This window comes from Ochotona curzoniae, unplaced genomic scaffold (assembly GCF_017591425.1).
Source record: "Ochotona curzoniae isolate NIBS_2020 unplaced genomic scaffold, NIBS_Ocur_1.0 contig_4645, whole genome shotgun sequence".
NCBI classification, from domain to species: domain Eukaryota; kingdom Metazoa; phylum Chordata; class Mammalia; order Lagomorpha; family Ochotonidae; genus Ochotona; species Ochotona curzoniae.
Window position 1 is genome coordinate 1,402,145 of NW_024466353.1, and position 19,069 is coordinate 1,421,213.

The 19,069-nt window shown below is 41.1% G+C and overlaps 1 protein-coding gene across 1 annotated transcript; it reads left to right on the forward strand.

Annotated features, from left to right (window-relative positions):
• Positions 1-218: 218 nt before the first annotated feature.
• Positions 219-18,396, forward strand: FGFR1OP2 (FGFR1 oncogene partner 2). The gene is made up of 6 exons (XM_040987446.1): positions 219-396; positions 7,740-7,888; positions 10,371-10,488; positions 11,310-11,452; positions 15,095-15,208; positions 16,581-18,396. The coding sequence occupies exons 2-6, from the start codon at positions 7,754-7,756 to the stop codon at positions 16,716-16,718; spliced, it is 648 nt and encodes a 215-aa protein (XP_040843380.1). The 5' UTR covers positions 219-396; positions 7,740-7,753; the 3' UTR covers positions 16,719-18,396.
• Positions 18,397-19,069: the final 673 nt, after the last annotated feature.

The window sequence follows — 19,069 nt, forward strand, 5'->3', positions numbered from 1 at the left end:
GGTCTCTCTCCACCTAGGCCGGCTTGCCCGGAAACACTCGCGAGATCTTACGAGAGGCCGGCCGAGAGCCGGGCAGAGCATCGCTAGGGAGGGACCTAGCGAGGCCCCGCCCCTACATCTCGTGCCGGCCTGCGAGTGGCTAGCCCGGCCCCCACGGTTCACGCGGAGAAGGAAGACTCGCGAGACTGGGGAGCGCCGATCGTAGGCGGTCGGCGGAGGCCGGCGTCGGGCCGGGGATGGGGCGGAGTCGGCCCGGCTGGCCGTGGGTGGCCCTGCCCGGTGCCGCGCTCGCTCGGCGGGGAGACTGATCGTAGGCGCGGGGTCTCGGCCCTGGAGGGTCCAGGGTTGGCAGCGACGGCTTTGAGCCCCGGGTCTCCTCGAGGAATTGAGAGCCGAGTAAGTGGACGCCGCGCCGGGAGGCGAGGGGCCCGCCCGACCCTAGCGGCTCCGAGCCCTCTCTGTGTCTTCCCGGAAAGTTGAAGGAGAACCTTTGGCTCCTTGGCCGGTGGACATACCTGTCGCTCTCACCTGGGCGCTCCCCGAGGCGGGGGCGAGGGGAGTGGGCGTCGCCTCTTTCTCGAAGCTTCTCCTCCAAGGTGTGTGTGTGTGCATGGGGAGATGGGAGTATTGCCTTTTTGCTTTTTGTTTTTTGGCTGCTGCTGCTGGTAAGGGGTCCTCCCGGCTGTCCAGATCAGGACCCATCCAGCATTCGTGCAGGGACCACTCTCCTCCCCCAAACCGGCTTCCTGCTTTCTCATCGTCCTGAAATGCCCGTGTATTTCCTTCGCTGAAACTGTTTGGGTGATGTAGGAGGCCCTTTTCCAGGTGTGTTCCGGTCCCTTTTTTTTTTTTTTTTAACCTCCTTTGACTTCTACTCCCATGCATGTTTGATGTGCAGCTGTCGCCAACCACGTGTTGTGTGTGTGTGTGTGTTGCACCTGACTCCCTGAGCTGACACGGCTCCTGCAGCGTTCATTAGGTCGTTTCTTGTGTCTCTCCTGCCGGTGTGTGTTTCTGATGTGGCGGTCCCCAGGTGTCCGCCGGGGGAGCCTTGTGTGTGTGTGTGGCCTGGTGACCTGCTTGGAATGCACGCGTGGACGGGGACTTGCCTTGAATGGAGGTGGAGGCCTCCGCCTGCCAGACCGCTCAGGTGCTCTGTGCCGACGGTGCCAGGCAACCCCTTCTGGCTTGTTGGCAACAACAGGGTTTAGGTTAGGCTCCTTCCTTCCTGAGATGTCATACTGGTGGCGTATACGCACACGCAGCTTATTTTTAGGTACAATTCTAAAGGAACACGTTAACTAACATTTTTTCCAGTCTCTGTGTTCTGTTTGTTTCTTCCGAATTTAAGAATTCATTTTCTGAAGAAAGCTGCTCGAGAAAGCTTCAAACGAAACTGATGCATTCCACCGTTTTTTGTGAACCCTGAACACTGTTTTCATGTGCGGCGGCCCACCTGTAGGACGGCTTCTGTTGTTAAGGCTGTGAGCGCAGGAGGAAGCCGTGGGCTCTGCTGTGCTTCTCTACTTCGTGTGTCATATAACCTTCTCCACTCCTTCACATTACAGGGACTAGAGCCTGACCTTGGCCCAGGAGTGCCAAACTTTTAGTGTAGGTTCTGCCATCAGACAGTGAATCTCTGCGGAAAGAAACACAAGAGTGACTTCATTTCTTTCAATTTTTCTTAACCCAGGCCTAAAAGTAGACAGCTGACAGTTGCCTTATGGGTAGGTGGTGGTTTCTCTTTGATGAGCCGCAGAATGTTCTGAACCTTCTGCCAGGAGTCAAGCTGCAGATGTCTAGGCGGGAACTGGGTGAGAATCTGGCTAGTGCAGCAAAAAAGGGGAAAAAGAAACATTTGTTTTTAAAAATCACCTGCAGTTGGGACCTACATATAGAAAATAAGTAAATGCATTTGACTAGTTAAAATAGGCCCTATAAGAAATGGGCAGACAAGTTAATATTCCTTTTGTACTGAAGTCTATTTTTAAAAATCTGAAACTTAAACTGTTTGAGAAACTGTCTTTCTCCCATTCTACTTACTAACCAAAAACAACAAAAAAGCAGGATGGTAAACTACTTATTATAAAATATATTAAACTTTTTTGTGGCTTCAAATCTAAGAAATGAACGTGCAGATCCTCATAAGCTGTGTGTTTTCCAGAAGCTAACATATAAATATGCTTGGAACTGCCTCCTGTGCCTTGCCTTGGACAGAGAACTTTTAAGTTACAAGACGAATTTTCAGTGTGGTGGTTTTTGATATGGTTGCATTACATTATCTGGGCAGAGAATGTTTCATAAAGTGAACACAAATTTCTATTTTTAAAAGCCCATCAGTAAATATTCACCAGTCATATAAAAAAGTGATCCTAACTAAAATGGTTACTGAACTTCTATTGGTTATATGAAAAGAATTTTGAAATTCTGTTAATCAGTTTGTCTCCATGAGGGATCCCGTTTCTGTTTCCTGTGTTGTGCTGACTTGGGTTTCAGGGTGGGGTCGGGGAGTCTGGACTGTCTGGGCACGTGTAAGTGAGGTGCTGCCGATGCAGGGCTTGGTGGTAACTGGTAATCGGCCAGCCAGAGGTACTGCAGTACCAGTCAGTACTAGAGGTATTGGTACTGCTGCGGCTGCTTGCCTGCATGGCGGGCCAGTGTCCTCAGCTCCTGACGGCAGTGTGTCCCCTCGCTGGTGACAGGGCGGTGACATCCTGTTGCTCAATGATGGTGTCAAGTCCAAAAAGTGACCAAGTGTTCTGAATGAAGGTTATTATCCAGCAGTGTGAGTTAACCCTGGCGTGCTTTAGAAATCCATTTGTAGGAAAACACTGCTCAGAGTAGTAATGCAGCTTTGGAGAAGAAAACTGACTTGATGTAATTGGATTACTGTTACTTTTGAAAGATTTGTATGTTCTCTAAATACAGTTCTTTGCCAAATTTGTGATTTGAAAATGTTTTTGCATAAATCTAAAATCTTGATGAAGTCCAGATTCTCAGATCTTTCGTTTTATAAATTGTGTTTTTGGTAACGTATCTAAACATGTGTTTCTAACCTAATATTAGAGATTTTCTCTTTTTTTTTCTTATACAAGTGATAAATTCTAAGTTTTATTATTTCCATTTGGAAGAGAGGAGATGATGATGATGATTTCCATTCTGTGGAGAGAGGAGAGACTGCGACAGAAGTCTTCCATCTGCTAGTTCACTCCCCTAGGAAAGGCCAGAGCTGATGTTCCCCCCGCCCCCGCCCCGTGGGTGCAGGGCTCAAGATTTTGGTCCATCCTCTGCTGCTTTCCCAGGGCTTAAGCAGGAAGGTGGATTGGAAATGGAGCAGCTGGGATTCAAACAAGGGCCCATATGGGATGCAAGCGCCGCCGGTAGAAGATTAGCCTATCATGACACAACACCAGATTCAGAGATGTTATGTTTTGGTTTTATTTTTAGACTTGTCAATTTTGAATTAACTTTTGTATAAAGTGTATAAATTATGTCGTTTAATTTTTTTCTATGTAGATGTCTAGTTCTGACAATACTACTTATTGAAAAAAGCCAGTCAATTTTCCCTGGGCTCATTTTCATTTTTTTAGGTACCAGTGACGGCACTTCCTGGGGCCTGTTTCTGGGCCTCAGTCTGTCTCTGTCAAGGCCCCACCTGCTGTCTGCATCACATGACACTACACCAAGCTTCCACATTGAGTGCTGGGATGCTCCAACTTGATATTCAGATTGCCTTGATTATTCTGGTTTCTTTGAATTTCCAAAGAAGTGTTAGGATTAGCTTGTCCATTCTGCAAGAAATCCTGCTCTAGCTTTGATTGAAACTTATTATAAGTGCTTTGGTTTTTAATTTTTAATTTTGGTTTCCAGCTGTTCCTAGTTTATTTAAAAATAGATTTTTGTGCTTGGACACTGGTAAAATCACTTTATCAATTTTAACATGTTTTTCTTTTTGTTCTGTAGGATTTTTGTCATAGACAAAGTTGATCTTTGCCTTATACAAAGTTGATTATGAATAAGAGCAGTTATATTCCTTAGTAGTGTATGTGTCTTTTTTTCTTTTGTTTTTATTCCTTTCCTACGTTACTGCACTAGTATCTTGAATAAGATATACTTAGGAGGAAAGCATTAAGTATGATGTTTGCTCTAAGGTTTATGAATCCCTGTGTGCTTTCTCGGTTTGAGGAAATCCCCTTCTGGTATGCAAAAAAATGTTTCACTATGCAAGGATGCTGAAGTTTTTCTGCTGTACTAATTGGTATGATCAGTGGTTTCTTCTTTGGTGAATTATGTTTGTTGTGAGGACTGAGGTGAACTTAATCGTGGATTGTGAGTCTGTAGCTGTTACTGAATTTTAGTTGCTAAGGTTTTATGAAGATTTTTCTGTTAATGTACATGAGGGATACTGATCTATAGGTTTTTGTTGTAAGATCTTTTGTCTGCTTTGTGTATCAGTAACATTGTTTTTATGAGTTTCTTCTAAATGTATTCATTTTTCTTGTTATTGAAGTGTTGTGTAGTATTGGTGTTACTTCTTGGTATTGATTGGATACAGTATGCTGCTGACACCGTGTTTGCCAGAGACTCCAGTCTCTCATAGTCTTAGGACTGCTGTAGAACAGTTACAGGACTATATTAGTTTTGTAACTCTAATAACATTAGTAGCTAAAAGACGTAGGTTGTATTTTACCTTGCATGACTTCCTGTAATTTGTGGGTTTTGAGGTACTAGTCCGTTTCATGTAAATTATTCTATTCTTGTCCATGAAGTTGATGTATTTGCTTATCCTTTGAATTCATAAGGTCTGGAGTGATAGCATTTCTTTCATTGCTGACATGGCTATTTGATGTTTTTCTTGGTCAGTTTTGCTGGGCATTTACAAACTTTATTGATTTCTTGAGAGAATAGACTTTGATTTCATTGCCTTTTCTCTGTTACTTTCCTGTTTTCAGTTTCATTGATTTTATCTTGCTGTTAAATTATTTGCTTTTATTTTGCTTATCTTGTTCTTTACTATATATTGAGGCTTAATTGACTTGACATCTTTCTAGCCCCCAGTACATTCAATACTGTAAATTCCTTTGGAAGTCCTGCTTTATATCTGCATGCTAATATCTTTGTTTTCAAGTTTGTTTAGATCAAAATGTCTTGTAATTTTCATGTGCTTGCTTTTGAATTATGAATTAAATATAATTTCATAATTATAAGTATTTTACATTTGTTAAGGTTTGTTTTGTTGATCCATGATGTGATCTCTCCTAGTGCCATTTACACTTAAAAATAATAGGTAGGGGCTGGTGTGGCATGACAGATGAAGCCACCAGCTTGTACACGACTGCTCTGCTTCCAGTCCAGCACCCTGCTAAGTCAGGAAGAAGCAGCAGGAGATGGCCCAGTTTGGCGTCTCTATAGACAACATGTATTAGGGCCTTCTTTTAAAATTTGTTGCATGAATCTAAGTCAGTGTATATAAAACTTGTCATTCTCATAATTATTAGTATGTTCCTTAAACACTTGACACTGCGTGGAATGCTCACATCTCCTCAGAGTGCTGGTTCAATTCCTGCTGCACTGTGATTGCAACCCAGATTCCTACTCACATGCCTAGAAAGCAGTGGGTGATGGCTCAGATGCAATGTGTGTAAGCTGTTAGTCTTAAAATTGGTGTTCTACACGTAACCTCAGGTGGAATATTACAGCCTTATCTCGGTATAAATCCCTTTGCCATCTCCTCTTTATGGTGTTCTTTATATTACCTCTATACAAAGTAAAACGCCCATCAGACCAAAGTTACGTTTCTTATTAATAAGTGAGAATATTTACCTATGTATTGGTAATTTGTTAGTTGTCCATCATTCCTAATGTTTTGAGTTTTTCTCTCTCTCCTTTTTTTTTTTTTTTAGTCATTGGAAAGGTAGATATATAGAGAGAAAGCGATACAAGGAGAAAGATCTGTCTGCTGGTTCACTCTTCAAGTGGCCACAACGGCTGGAGCTGAGCAGATCTGATGCCAAGAGCCGGGAACCTCCTCTGGGTCTTCCACACAAGTGTAGGGTCCCAAGGTTTGGGCTATCTTTTAATGCTTTCCCAGGCCACAAGCAGGGAGCTAAAGGGAAGTGGAGCAGCCAGAATACAAACTGGCACCCACATGGGATCCTGGCACATGCAAGGTGAGGACCCCAGCCAGTAGGCTACTGCACTGGGCCCTAGAATAAATTTTTTAAAAGAAAATCTAATTATGCCTTTAGCAGGTCCTTGAGTGGAATCTATACTAGACCTTTTTGTTTGTTTGTTTGAAGATTTATATATTTTTATTGCAAAGTCAGATAATAGGAGAGACAGAGAGGAAGATCTTCCATCTGATGATTCACTCCCCAAGTGATTGTAACAGCTAGAGCTGCACCAATCCGAAGCCAGGAGCCAGGAGCTCTTCCAGGTCTCCCACACGGGTGCAGAGTCCCAAGGCTTTGGGCCATCCTCGACTGCTTTCCCAGGCCACAAGCAGGGAGCTGGATGGGAAGCAGGGCTGCCTGGATTAGAACTGGTGCTCATATGGGATCCCAGTATGTTCAAGGCAAGGAGCTCAGCCTCGAGGCCACTGTGCCAGGCCCTATACTAGACTTTTTATTTAACTTCTGTAAAGCAGACTCCTGGCCCTGTAATTTGTAATCAGTCTTTTTTTTTTTTTTTAAGAAAACCCTTAAAGAAAAGATCACTGATATAAAGGTTTTGTAAAAATTTGCAGAAATAGAAAATCTTAAGGACGGAAAATTTTAGAAAAATACTAATGAGATTTTTCAGTGAGATAGTTTTAAAATTAAATGTTTTGAAGTCTCTATATACATTTTTCAAGAAGCTATCCATTGGCTTTTGTGTTATATTTCCTAATTATTTAAAAGCTGGCATGTCCACAGGGCAGGTACAAGATGGAGGCAGTAGGGGCAAGCTGGCACGTCCAAAGTTTCCCATGATAGACAATGTTTAAGTCAGAATCTCCCCTCCCCAGCGTTATAAACAGTGGTCAAGTGTTGGACATAGAATGCACTTTGATGTTAAAAGCAGAAGTTCCTCTAAGAGGAGGTTGGACTTTGCTGTAGAGTGACAGAGGTGGCTTTGAGTGTGGTGTGTGTGTACACGTGTGTCCACATACGGTGTCTCACTGACAGTCCTTGACTGAGGACACAGACCAGTACACAGAGTGACCCTTCTCAAATTGGACAAGCTACGGACTGCTTTCATGAAACACAATTTCTATAGACTATTTTAGTATTTCTGGGATATATGTTTTTCTTTCCTATTATAAATTCAGGTTGTTTTAAATACAAGGGCACTTCAAATTTCTGGAAATTGAATTAAAATTTGCCTATTTTGGTACAAATTTTTGAGTTCCCCTTATAACTTTTTTCTACATCCACACTTGAGTTTTTTTGAAGTTTTGGTGTGCATGGATTTTAAGATGTTTTGTGCCAAGATAAACTTACTTTTACCTATTTCTGTGAACCACTTTAAATACATTGTACATTCTAGCTTTATCTGTAAATCATTTGTAAGTGTTCCATGTTTGTTTTTTTGGGGGGACAATTATAAGTACACTTTGAAGCTTTTTGTGCCCTAGGAGAAGCAAACAGTGAGGTGTCGTTGAAAGCCACCTTCCTGTGTCAGGGGCGTCTGAAGAAGCCTGGTGACAAGCATGTGCAACGCCTGCTTGTTCTGACTTGGAGTCCTGACCTTGCTTGCAGGTCTCCCTGGAGAGATGAGCTGCACGATTGAGAAGGCACTTGCTGATGCGAAAGCTCTTGTGGAAAGGCTGAGAGACCACGATGATGCAGCAGAGTCGCTCATTGAGCAGACCACGGCCCTCAACAAGCGAGTGGAAGCCATGAAGCAGGTCTGTGTCCCAAGGCAGGCAGTGGCTTATCGGTGTTGCTTGTACAGTTACTACCTAATGTTTGTAACAATCTCTAAAATGTGCAAGTAGCTTGACCTTGTTTTGTACGTTGTGGCTTGACCTGAGGGATATAATTTCGTCATATTCAGATGACATATACAAGGGAACTTCAGAAAGTTCATGGGCAAATGGAAATAAAAGTATTTTGATGCCAAGAATTTTGAAATCCATGGAGAGCTTCCCCCTAGTTTGCATTTTCCATGAACTTCTAGAAGGCCCCTCATACTTGTGCATTTATTTTAAACCTGTGGGTGGGGCTGCTTTTTTTTTCTAATAGAAATGCACATTTGAATTGAGAAAATAAATGAATTTTTTAGGACTAAATGTATACCTTTTCTTGGTACATATTTTGCTGTTATATAATGTAGGAACATAATTTTCCTTTTAAAAGTACATAGATGGTACTGCTTAATAGCTTTTTGCATTTGTTCTTAGCCAAAAGGCTGAGAAGCGAGTGTTTAATAGCTTTTCAAAGATGATTTTTATGTTACATAGTTACCACATTATTACATTCCACCTTTTTATTTTTTTTTTTCATTTAATTCTGCTGGTTAAAGGAAGAAATTAATTAAGTCTTATTTCCTGCTATACTTAACATTATATAACAGGATCAACCAGAGGGTTATGGAGTTTAGCTACCACTTAAAACCCGTTTTGGGGGCCAGCAGTGTGGCCTAACAGGCTAAGCCCCTGTCCTCTGTGCCAGCATCCCATATCGGCAAGGTTCAAGTCCTAGCTTCTCCACTTGGAATTCAGCTCCTGCTGATGTGCCTGAAACAGGTGTAGTCTAGCCCTGGGCCCCCAGGAGGGCCAGAGCTCCCGGCTCCAGCCTGGTCCAGTCCTGGCCTTGGTGGCCACATGGGGAGCTGAACCGGCAGCTGAAAGACCTCTCTCTTTCTCTGTAACTCTGCCTTTCGGATAAATAAAACAAATCTCAAGACCCTTCTTTGATACACATTTTCAATTCTTTTAAAAGAGAACTATGAAATTTCTGTAAGGTGAAAATTAGAAAAGAATGCAGATTTTTTTCATAGCCAGTTCAGAGTCAGCCACCCATTGTAAAAAGAAGCAACCCTGGAGTGGAGCCTTTAACATAACTGCTAGAAAGATTTAACAAATTTATTTATTTTGTTTATCTGTTACCCTAAAGGGAATTACCAGCCTCCTAACTCAATAGCTTGACCCAAAAACTTCATCAGATATTGAATTGTTTAAAAAAAGAGTTACACATCTAGGAGTTAGGAACTTGAAATGACATAAAATATCTCAAGAATATTTCGAAATTAAATGAGTACAATCTTTTAAATAATTTTTTAAAATTTATTATGTGAAGGCCTGACACAGTAACCTAGTGGCTAAATCCTCACCTTGCATGCGCCAGGACCCCATGTAGGCACGGTTCATATCCCGGCAGCCCCGATTCCCATCCAGCTCCCTGCTTGTGGCCTGGGAGAGCAGTCGAGAATGGCACAAAGCCTTGGGACCTGCACCTGTGTGGGAGACCCTGAAGAAGCTCCTGGCTTCACATCTGCTCAGCTCCAGCCGTTGCAGCCAGTTGGGGAGCAAATCAGTGGATGGAAGATCTTTGTCTCCCTTCTCTCTGTAAATCTGACTCTCCAATTTAAAAGAAAAATCTTTAAAAAAAAAAAAAAAGATTTTTTTCCTGAGAGGCAGATTTACAGAGAAGGAGAAACATAAAGTCTTTCATCTAGTGATTCACTCCCCAAGTGGCCACAATGGCCGGAGCTGAGCCAATCTGGAGCCAGGAGCCAGGAACTTCTTCTGGATCTCCCACACGGGTGCAGTGTCCCAAGGTTTTTGGCCGTCCTCGACTGCTCTCCCAGGCCACAAGCAGGGAGCTGGATGCCAAATGGAAAAGTCAACGCTTGAACGCACATCATGTGGAATGCTGGCACTGCAAGCTGAGTCGTCGTCTGCAAGCCACCTCGCCAGCCCCAAGCGAGGACAATTTTAGGTTTTTTACTTTTTACAAATACAAACTTCATGTTTTAAAAAAATGTATGTTTTACTTGAAAGATTTACAGAGGTAGAAGGAGTGACACAGAGAGAGCATCCATTCTTTGGTTCACTCCTCACATGGCCAGAAGTGCCAGAGCCAGACTGGTATGAAACTGGGAGTCCGGAGTTTCTTCCAGTTCTCCCATGTATGTAGTGGGAGCCCAGTGTCTTGAGCCATGCTCCACTGCTTTGCCGGTCCATGTGCAGCAAGCTGGATTGAAAGTGGAGCATACAGTCAGGAGATGCTGCCACTCAGTCACTAGATTGTATGGAATTGCTTTTCCCTCATGACTCCATCATGTTAAGCATCTTGTAATGTACCTATTGGCCATTTGTCTACCTTTCAAGAAATGTCTAAGCAAAGTCTTTGCTCAGCTTTTGAGTCACTTTATTTTTTCATTAGTATCAGGAAGAAATTCAAGAACTTAATGAAGTTGCAAGACATCGGCCCCGCTCCACATTAGTCATGGGAATCCAGCAGGAAAACAGACAGATCAGAGAACTGCAACAAGAGAACAAAGGCAAGATATATCATCCCTATGAATAGCAAATCTAACTATTGAGAACAATTAAGATTTTCAAAAATGGGAAACAGACAACCAAAGTTCTTTTTTTTCCTCTCTCTTTTTTAATGTGACTGACATTGATCCCATTTCTGGTCTATATCAAACCAGGATTGCAGCTAGCCATGATTCTGCACTAGCAAGTCTTCCCAGTGTCCTCCCTTGATCACTTGTCTTCCTACCGATCTAATCAATTGTCCTACCTTTTCCACTCCTATTCATTTTATCACAAGCACCAAGTTGCTTTTTGAAAATAAACCTGATTGTGTCACTGTTGTGCATACAAACTTGTGCTATATTCTTATTGCATAGAACATGGACCAGCTTTCCTCCTATCTGCTCCCTTCTCCAGGAACCCTTTGCTTTTGCCATCCCAAACCAGTTCTAACCGCATCAGCAACATTGATGCTTCTCTGCCTGCAATGCCTGTCCCTCAGTGTTCAGCTGAGATCCAGGCTCTGTCCTCACTCTGTGTTACAGTAACCCTGTACTCTGCTGTTAGAATGCATTTGTTTTCACTCCTTTGAGTGACCTTCTTGTGTTAATACTGAGAGCATTGTCTGATATTTAGTTGCTGTTCACTAAATTTTTCTTGAAATGGGTGTCAAAACTATGTTTCAATGATTAGTCTCAATCATTTGTTGTCCTATGTCTAGGTTTTTGTGTAGCATGTTTTAAAATATTGTTTGTCAGTTGCTTTTTTGATACATTCAATATTGAAGGGGTTATTTTGTATGTCTTCAACTCAATTTGAATAAAACACACTTATTTTCTAATAGAATTGCGTACATCTCTGGAAGAACATCAGTCTGCCTTGGAACTTATCATGAGCAAGTATCGAGAACAAATGTTTAGGTTGCTAATGGCTAGCAAAAAAGATGACCCAGGAATAATAACGAAGTTAAAAGAACAGCACTCCAAGGTAATCAGTTCTATAAAGGTGACTTCAAATGGAAAAAAGGAATGATTGCTTGTATTCAGATTAGAAAAGAAAAATATTCAACAGGAATTTTAGTAATGCCATTTAATATATGAAAAAATCATCTTTTTTAATTGACATTTTTGCTTTTTTTTTTTTTTTTCATTTTTCTTATATCTCATTTTCTGTTTGATTTACTCTTCTAATTTGATTTACTCTTCTAATTCCCATGGTCCCCTAATTACTTTAACACATATAGTTAAAAATAGGTTTGCTTTTGGAAATAAAGGTAAGTATAGTCGATTCAAATTAATTTTATAATGTAACCTGCTTTTAGGAAATATTCTAATAGATTCACCTATTGGCATTTATAACAATAATAATTAAAAGGCTAAAATTTTTTCCTAAATCTAAAAGCAGCTGAATGTAGATTTGTTTTTCTCAAGACTTTTTCTGAATAAGGCCAGTACATCCCAACTCTGAGTGGTCCGTGGTCCTGGGGGTCGTGGCCTGAGCACAGAGGTGGGCAGACTGCAGTGCTACAGACCTGTTGACGTCAAGGTCAGAGACAGCAGAAGGGGCTGAAGAGAGGGCACTTCTCCTGTGCTTCGTCCTGCTAGCCATCCCTGTGTCTGTTCTCTTGGGTCTGTCCTTACATTGCTTGGTAGCTGTTGTGAAGACAAGTGAAATAATCCTTTTCTTGTTTTATTTATTATTTTTTTAAGATTTATTTATTTTTATGAAAAAGATATACAGAGAGGAGGAGAGACAGAGAGGAAGATCTTCCGTCCGATGATTCACTCCCTAAGTGAGCACAATGGCCAGTGCTGTGCTAATCTGAAGCCGGCAACCAAGAACCTCTTCCAGGTCTCCCACATGGGTACAGGGTTCCAAGGCTTTGGGCCGTCCTTGACTGCTTTCCCAGGCCACAAGCAGGGAGCTGGTTGGGAAGTGGAGCTGCCGGGATTAGAACCGGTGCCCATATGGGATCCCAGGCACATTCAGGCGAGGACTTTAGCCGCTAGGCCACGCCGCTGGGCCCTTCTTGTTTTATTTTGAACTGAGTTTTAATTACTAGTGTGAAATAATGTTCATTTAGATTGTGATAAGTAAGCAATTTTCTATGTGATGTTATTAGTTATTACTGATTAATAAGAGAAACTTGTGATTATTACATTTTTATCTTACATAATGAAGTGCATTTCTAATTCCTTAAAAAATGTCTTCCAGTTTAGTGTTTGTACTTTTAAAATTATTAATTCTCTGAGTATTAGAATTAATTACCTAGTAAATAGCCTTGTGTGACAACCTGATATATTAAGGAACTTAGTAGGTATTTTATGTACCAACTAGTAAGATAAGAAATCAGTACATCTGAGTTTTATACTATCCAGTTAAGCTAATTGTTCCCTAACCATAAGTGGAAATCCTGATATTAAACTGACAATCTTTAGACTTTAAAATGTATTTGCTCTTAATGAAGCCATTATGAAGTCACTTAAGAGAAACTTAACATATAAGCAGGAAATCACATTTTTTTGTGAGATGAATGTATTCTTGAGCGCTTTCCAAAGGCCTTTATGTTGTAAAATCCAAAACACAGAATTGTTAAGATTTAAAGGGAAGAATACCGTGGCAGAAAGTGCTTTTAGTAAGATCCTGCAACTTGCTGGTCCCGTCTGCTAACAGCTGTGAGAGAAGCGAATGTTTTCTAAAACACAGGAGATTGACCATTCGTTAGAACAGGTTCATTAATTAGCACAGTTGAATAGTCCTTGCAATAGATATGCATAATTCTTTTTCATTATATGGATTGAATTCTTCATTTCAGTGCTGATCCTTGCCCTGCATAAAATGACTATTCGGTTACTTGTTATTAATTCTAACTAATACATATTAATGTTTGTAATTTTGACTTTTCCCAAAAAGGAGACACTTGTGGCTCAATTTTTTAAAATTTCTTAATATTTGCATTGGGTTGGTTATTATGGGTAACAAGGTGAATGAATTACAAAGTTACTTTACTATTTGAGCTTGCAGTGTAACAGGAGATAGAGACAACTGTTTATGTGGTGTAAGGGGAGATGGGAATACTAACAGATAGATTATTAACACTGGAGCAAGAGACAGTAGGCCTCTTGAGAAAGCTCTGGAAAGGTGTCAGTGAAAGGAAAAAGATCCATCTACATTCAGCCCTGCGTTGGAGTATTCAACAAACAGAAGCGGAGACTTGGATCAGAAGGGTCAAAAAGTGGAACTAGTGGGCTGATATATGTAAATATGAAAATAATTTTATAACACATTCAGTAGGAAAGAACCTTTTTGGGTCTGTTGCAAAAATCTGTGACACGTAAAGTTTTGAGCACAATGAGCCAATAAAAACTTTGGAAACTCATTTTCATTCAGAGACTCACTTTTACATTTCAGACAAACATTTCAGACAATGGCTAACACGCATGAACTAACACTCCTCAGGTTGGCATTACAGATGCTGTGCGTGTTAACGTTATAATGACTCTGTAGTACAGATTGACGTGGTACATCGTAACAGCTCCGAAGGACTCTTCCTTGACGCATGTCCACACATCCCTGAGGCACCTCGGCATGCACTGGAGCGGAGGCGCTGGGAAGCAGATCAGAATGAACACTAACCAGTCAGCTTTTGGGAGGTCGATGGAAGGGGGTCCCATTGAAAAGGTCTTTCACATTTCACTTCTAGATTGGATCAGGAAAGAAGTGAACTATTAAACAGAGAATGCTGTGCCTTTGATGGCTTTGCTTTTCATGTAGACACCTGTAAGTCCCTTCTCATACTGAGAATTAAGTGAGGGCACTTGCTCTTTTGAGCCACTGTAACCTTTTTTTGCTGCACAACTGTCAGTTTGTTTCTGGTCACTGAAAATATTTTCTTGGCATTAATTTTAACTTGACTTTATAGAAATTTTGGTTGAACTATAGAGTTGGAATATTTTAACCTTTTATTGTGACTTCTGAGTACTAACAATTGTATATAGAGCTTTTCCCCTTAAAATAAGGACCTGTATTTTTTTGCTTATTCAGTAAAAAAAAAAAAAAAACTAAATGTGGTTTGCTAAAACGATTTCTTTCTCCCTAATTTCTTGCCATATAAAAGTTTTGTGGCAATATTTTAACATTCAAAAGCAGAATTATGTTCAGTTTGCTAAATATTTACTATATGAAACAGTAGATAACCAGATATAAGGTAAACAATTTCTTGCTCTCAAGGTGAATTACGATCTAGGAAAGTTTCTAGATAAAATTTGTAGGCATGGAAAATACATAAAGGATCTATAAATCAATGAAGACATCAAGGAGGAGGGGAACTCGCATTTACCAGCCATTTTTATCCTTGCCATTACTGTGACCAATAGCATATACATAGATGTATACATAGATGTGTGCATAGGTGGTTAGCTTGATGCTGTGGTGAGAGCAGCATGAAATAGAAGTGCTTCTATTCTGACTGGGTTTGATTATATTTTGCTGTTTATTCTTAATTCTAGTTCTAGTAGAAATTGATTCCAAAAGCACATTCATAGTCAGCCAACTTTGTTGTAAACACCCAGGCGTTTGTTGCATTGCAGGGTTGGTCACGTGTCTGATCCCATCTCCCCTCTTTTTCAGGAGCTGCAAGCACATGTGGACCAGATAACTGAAATGGCCGCAGTGATGAGGAAAGCTATTGAGATTGACGGGCAACAGGGCTGCAAAGAACAGGAACGGATACTTCAACTTGAAGTAAGTTTTGTAGACCAAAACAGCCTTGCCCAGACTGAAAAGTAGAAAGAAGAGTTTTATTTTCTAGAAAAAACAGTAGATTGGGAGAAATACCATTCCAGAGAAAATCACTATGTGTTCCTTTTTATCAGAATGATAACACTTAGAAGCAAATCGGCAATGTTTGTGTAATCACAGAAATTAGAATGGGATCCTTAAGGAGATACAACCTCTCAGGCCCAGAGAGGTCAGAGAAATCCATAAGGGCATCTGAATTGCATGCTTGGGATGAGGAAGGTGTTTAGCTTGATTGCAGGATTTGGCAATTCCTCATAAAATTCAAGGTTTGTTTCCATCTGGCTTCTTTGCTTGCCTTTACCAACTGGTTTGTGACCCCAGGCCTATATCCAGGTCCTTATTTTCCAAGACATGTCCATCTTACAAGGTTTTTTAATACCAGCTTCTTCTACATTACCCCTTTTTGGCTATAGTCTAGGTTAATGGGTCACAGAGATTTTGGTATCAGTCTCCCTGGCAACCGTGATGGCCAGGGTCTTGTTCTTGGTTCTGAAGGAGACAGGTGGCTGTCCCTTTGTCCCCTGGCAAGCCTGAGGAGTACCATGGCTCTAGGACTGTGTGGTGCAGGTGGGCTCTTGCTCGGGTACTGAGGCAAGCGTACCACAGCTTTAGTCCTGGGACCAGGGCAAGAGAACCTTCCAACTCTACAGGAGAGCTTGCTCTGGCAGGCACGAGTCTAGAGAACTAGTACAGGAAGGTAGATTCCAGGGGAATGGCAAATTTATTTATAACTAATTATTAACTGCTGATGTTGCAGGGAAAGGTGGGGTCAAGTAAGAGTGCTACTCCCCAGAAGCAAAGGGGAGTCACCCCAACTCACATACCGTGAAGGACTCAGGAATCGGGGCTGCGCCTCTCATTGCACTAGGAGCGGAGAGCGGACAGCAGCTGCTCCCTGGCTGCAAGGGAAGCCCGTGCGTCCCAGGAGTTCTTCTCAGCTAGCACCAGGAGTGTGCAGGGGGTGCCACTTTATTCCTGCCTTGCTGAGTATGATGGTGGCTCACAGCTGGCAACTGACTCACCTCACTCATTTAACCATGCTCTCAAATTGAGATGTCTTCTGCATTCTGTGAGGTCCTAGTCCTAGAACATGTGCACTGGCTGTGTGAGTCTATAAATATAAATCCATATGTCATTTTCTTCATCTCTGATGTTACTACAAAGTAAAGCAATTCCTGACAAAGTTCTTTAGATTACCACATGCATATATCATAGCTTATTTGTAGTCATGACATAACTTCTGATTTATGCTTGTATTCTTAAAATGATCATGTAGATGGTGACTACATCTTTCGGTTCTCTTGCCTTCTCTTAGCAAGAAAACAAAGGCCTCAGAGAGATCCTTCAAATAACTCGAGAATCCTTTTTGAACCTGAGGAAAGACGACGTGACAGAAAGTACAACACTGTCAGCATTGGTGACCAGCAGTGACCTGAGTCTGAGGAAGAGCTGAAATGTCCCCAATTGCCAGGACCTAGCCATGCACCCGTGAGCCACTGAGCAGTCCCTTTGTCTGTCTACAACATGTTCAGAACATAGGCTTAGAGACAGCAACCAAGAAATAGTCGTGACTCCATGCAGAACCCAACTGAGGAGTCAGGACTGACGTGTGACCCGCAAGGGAGCAGCTTCCCCACCTGCTGAGCGGATCAGGACCTTTCCGCACTGCTTGGTGGGTGCACTTCAATAAACCTGACTATTCCCCATGAGTGGGAATCCACAGAACTCTCGCCATGGAAAATAGACATATTTCTTCTGTAGTTCTAGGAGATTCTCTTCCTAAAGTTTACTTTCCTGTTTGGTGTCAAAAGTTAAACAACATATCAACCATGAGACTTCAGCTTTAATTATTTTGTTTCCCCATTTTTTTTCCCAAAACCCAATTTTAAAGGATGTAGGAATGTTTCACATGGACGTTAAGAGGCGATTTAATTTATCCTGATACTCACCTAACTATTGTCCCTAATTTACTTAAGTGTCTGAAATATCATTTCAGGAATGAAAAAGAAGAAATACTACTTTCTAAGAAAGCAGATCATGTGATAAACATCTAGTAGGTTAAACTACTTGTTGCAAAGAGTAAGGTTTGGTTCGAAGCCTAACGCGGATCAGACTTTTCCCTGGTTGATCTGAGGCTATCACAGAATCCATTTAGCCAACAACTATATGATGAGCAGACAAGCACAGTAATTTCAGTTAGTTGAAAATTCCTCTGGCTCATAGCACCTTTTTTCAAAAGTAATTAATCTGGAGATACAGAAAGTCAAAATTCTGGATCAATTTTTAAGCTCCACCTGATCTTAGGACCTGTTAAGAGTTTTCTTAAAACATTTCAGTTGAAAGAGGAGGAAATGTGGATGCACAAATGCTTTCTGTTTTTGTTTTTGTTTTGTTTTTTACATGGCAAATAAAAAGTACATTAACTTTTTAAAAAACTACCAGATATACAAATCAATTTCAACATCAACTGAGACCTAAATTTTTCTTGCTCTGTGGTGATTATAGAATGTCAAATATGATTAAACATTCGTTTATATAAATATTAAAAGTAGCACAAATAAAAACTCCTACTTTTGAGTATAAACATATTAAACAATTATTACTCCCATGGTAGCTTTCATGTACAGCTTCATGTTACTGGTAAAATGCAAAGTTACTTTTTGCTTCAGACTTTTTCTGTCTTAAGGTTGGGTGCCTGGGGCTATTGGATTAGAAAAGGGCTAATGGCCCAAGCAAACATTAAATGGTTTTCTTTTGTCATTCAGAGGCCTTAACTGATGTTTTATAAGTAAATGATGCTTCTTATTTTTAAGCATTTCTATTGGTTTTGGGTAAGTGTCCTTGTTTTAATGTCACATTCATCAATATAGTTTTTAATCCCAGGTGAGAACTGAAGAAAATAAGCTACACAGTTGGGAGTCTGAGGCAGCTCAGTTAACAAAGTTACTTGCTAAATAATTATTTTTGTAAACAAGTTAGTTAATTTATTCTTGGTTTTCTTGCTTGGATTCCTTCATGGTCTTGATGATAAGACATTTACTTTGTTTTCAGTGACAGTTTTTCATCCGTATTTTTTTTAAAAAAACAACCTTACATTACTGTCTAAAGAGTACATACTGTGCAGGAGCCTATTTTATCAATAAAGATGAGTAATTAAAAATGAATATGATCTCCAATTTAATTTGAAAGCAGCATTCATATATATTCAAAGGCTCTTTCATACCACGAAACCCAAACTTACATCAATTCTGGTTCTTAGGAATTAGCCTGCTCCTTCCTGCTGATCCTACAGCCCTGGCTGTCCTCTGTAGCAGGCTGGGCTACCTGATACTCCTGGAGCTGTGTGACCACCTGTGGCACAGGATCTGCATGGTTCTCATGAAGGGTCCCACACAAAGTGACCCTGGATGACATGTCCTAAAGAATAGTAGTGGGGCCCAGCGTGGTGGCTTATTAGCTAAAGTCCTTGCCCTGAACACACCCAGGATCCCATATGGCCACCAGTTCTAATCTCAGCTGCCCTGTTTCCCATCCCGCTCCCTACTTGTGGTCTAGGAAAGCAATTGAGGACGGCCCAAAGTTTTGGGACACTGCACCCGTGTGGGAGACCCAGATGAAGCTCCTGGCTTCGGATCAGCATAGGAGCAATGATTCTCAAAAATTAAAATGAGGGAGAGAGAAGTTTCATTACATTCTTAGAATTATATCCATAAAATGTGAATAATTATTTAGGAATAGGATCCGATTTGAGGAAGAGTAGATTTGAACCCTATAGAGCTAGAGAAAGCCACGTGAGAACAAGAA

Coding starts and splice junctions, on each gene's coding strand:
- FGFR1OP2 (XM_040987446.1), top strand. CDS start 7,754: ATGAGCTGCACGATTGAGAAGGCACTTGCTGATGCGAAAGCTCTTGTG. Junction 11,453..15,094: donor TAAAAGAACAGCACTCCAAG/GTAATCAGTTCT, acceptor CCTCTTTTTCAG/GAGCTGCAAGCACATGTGGA. Junction 15,209..16,580: donor AACGGATACTTCAACTTGAA/GTAAGTTTTGTA, acceptor GCCTTCTCTTAG/CAAGAAAACAAAGGCCTCAG.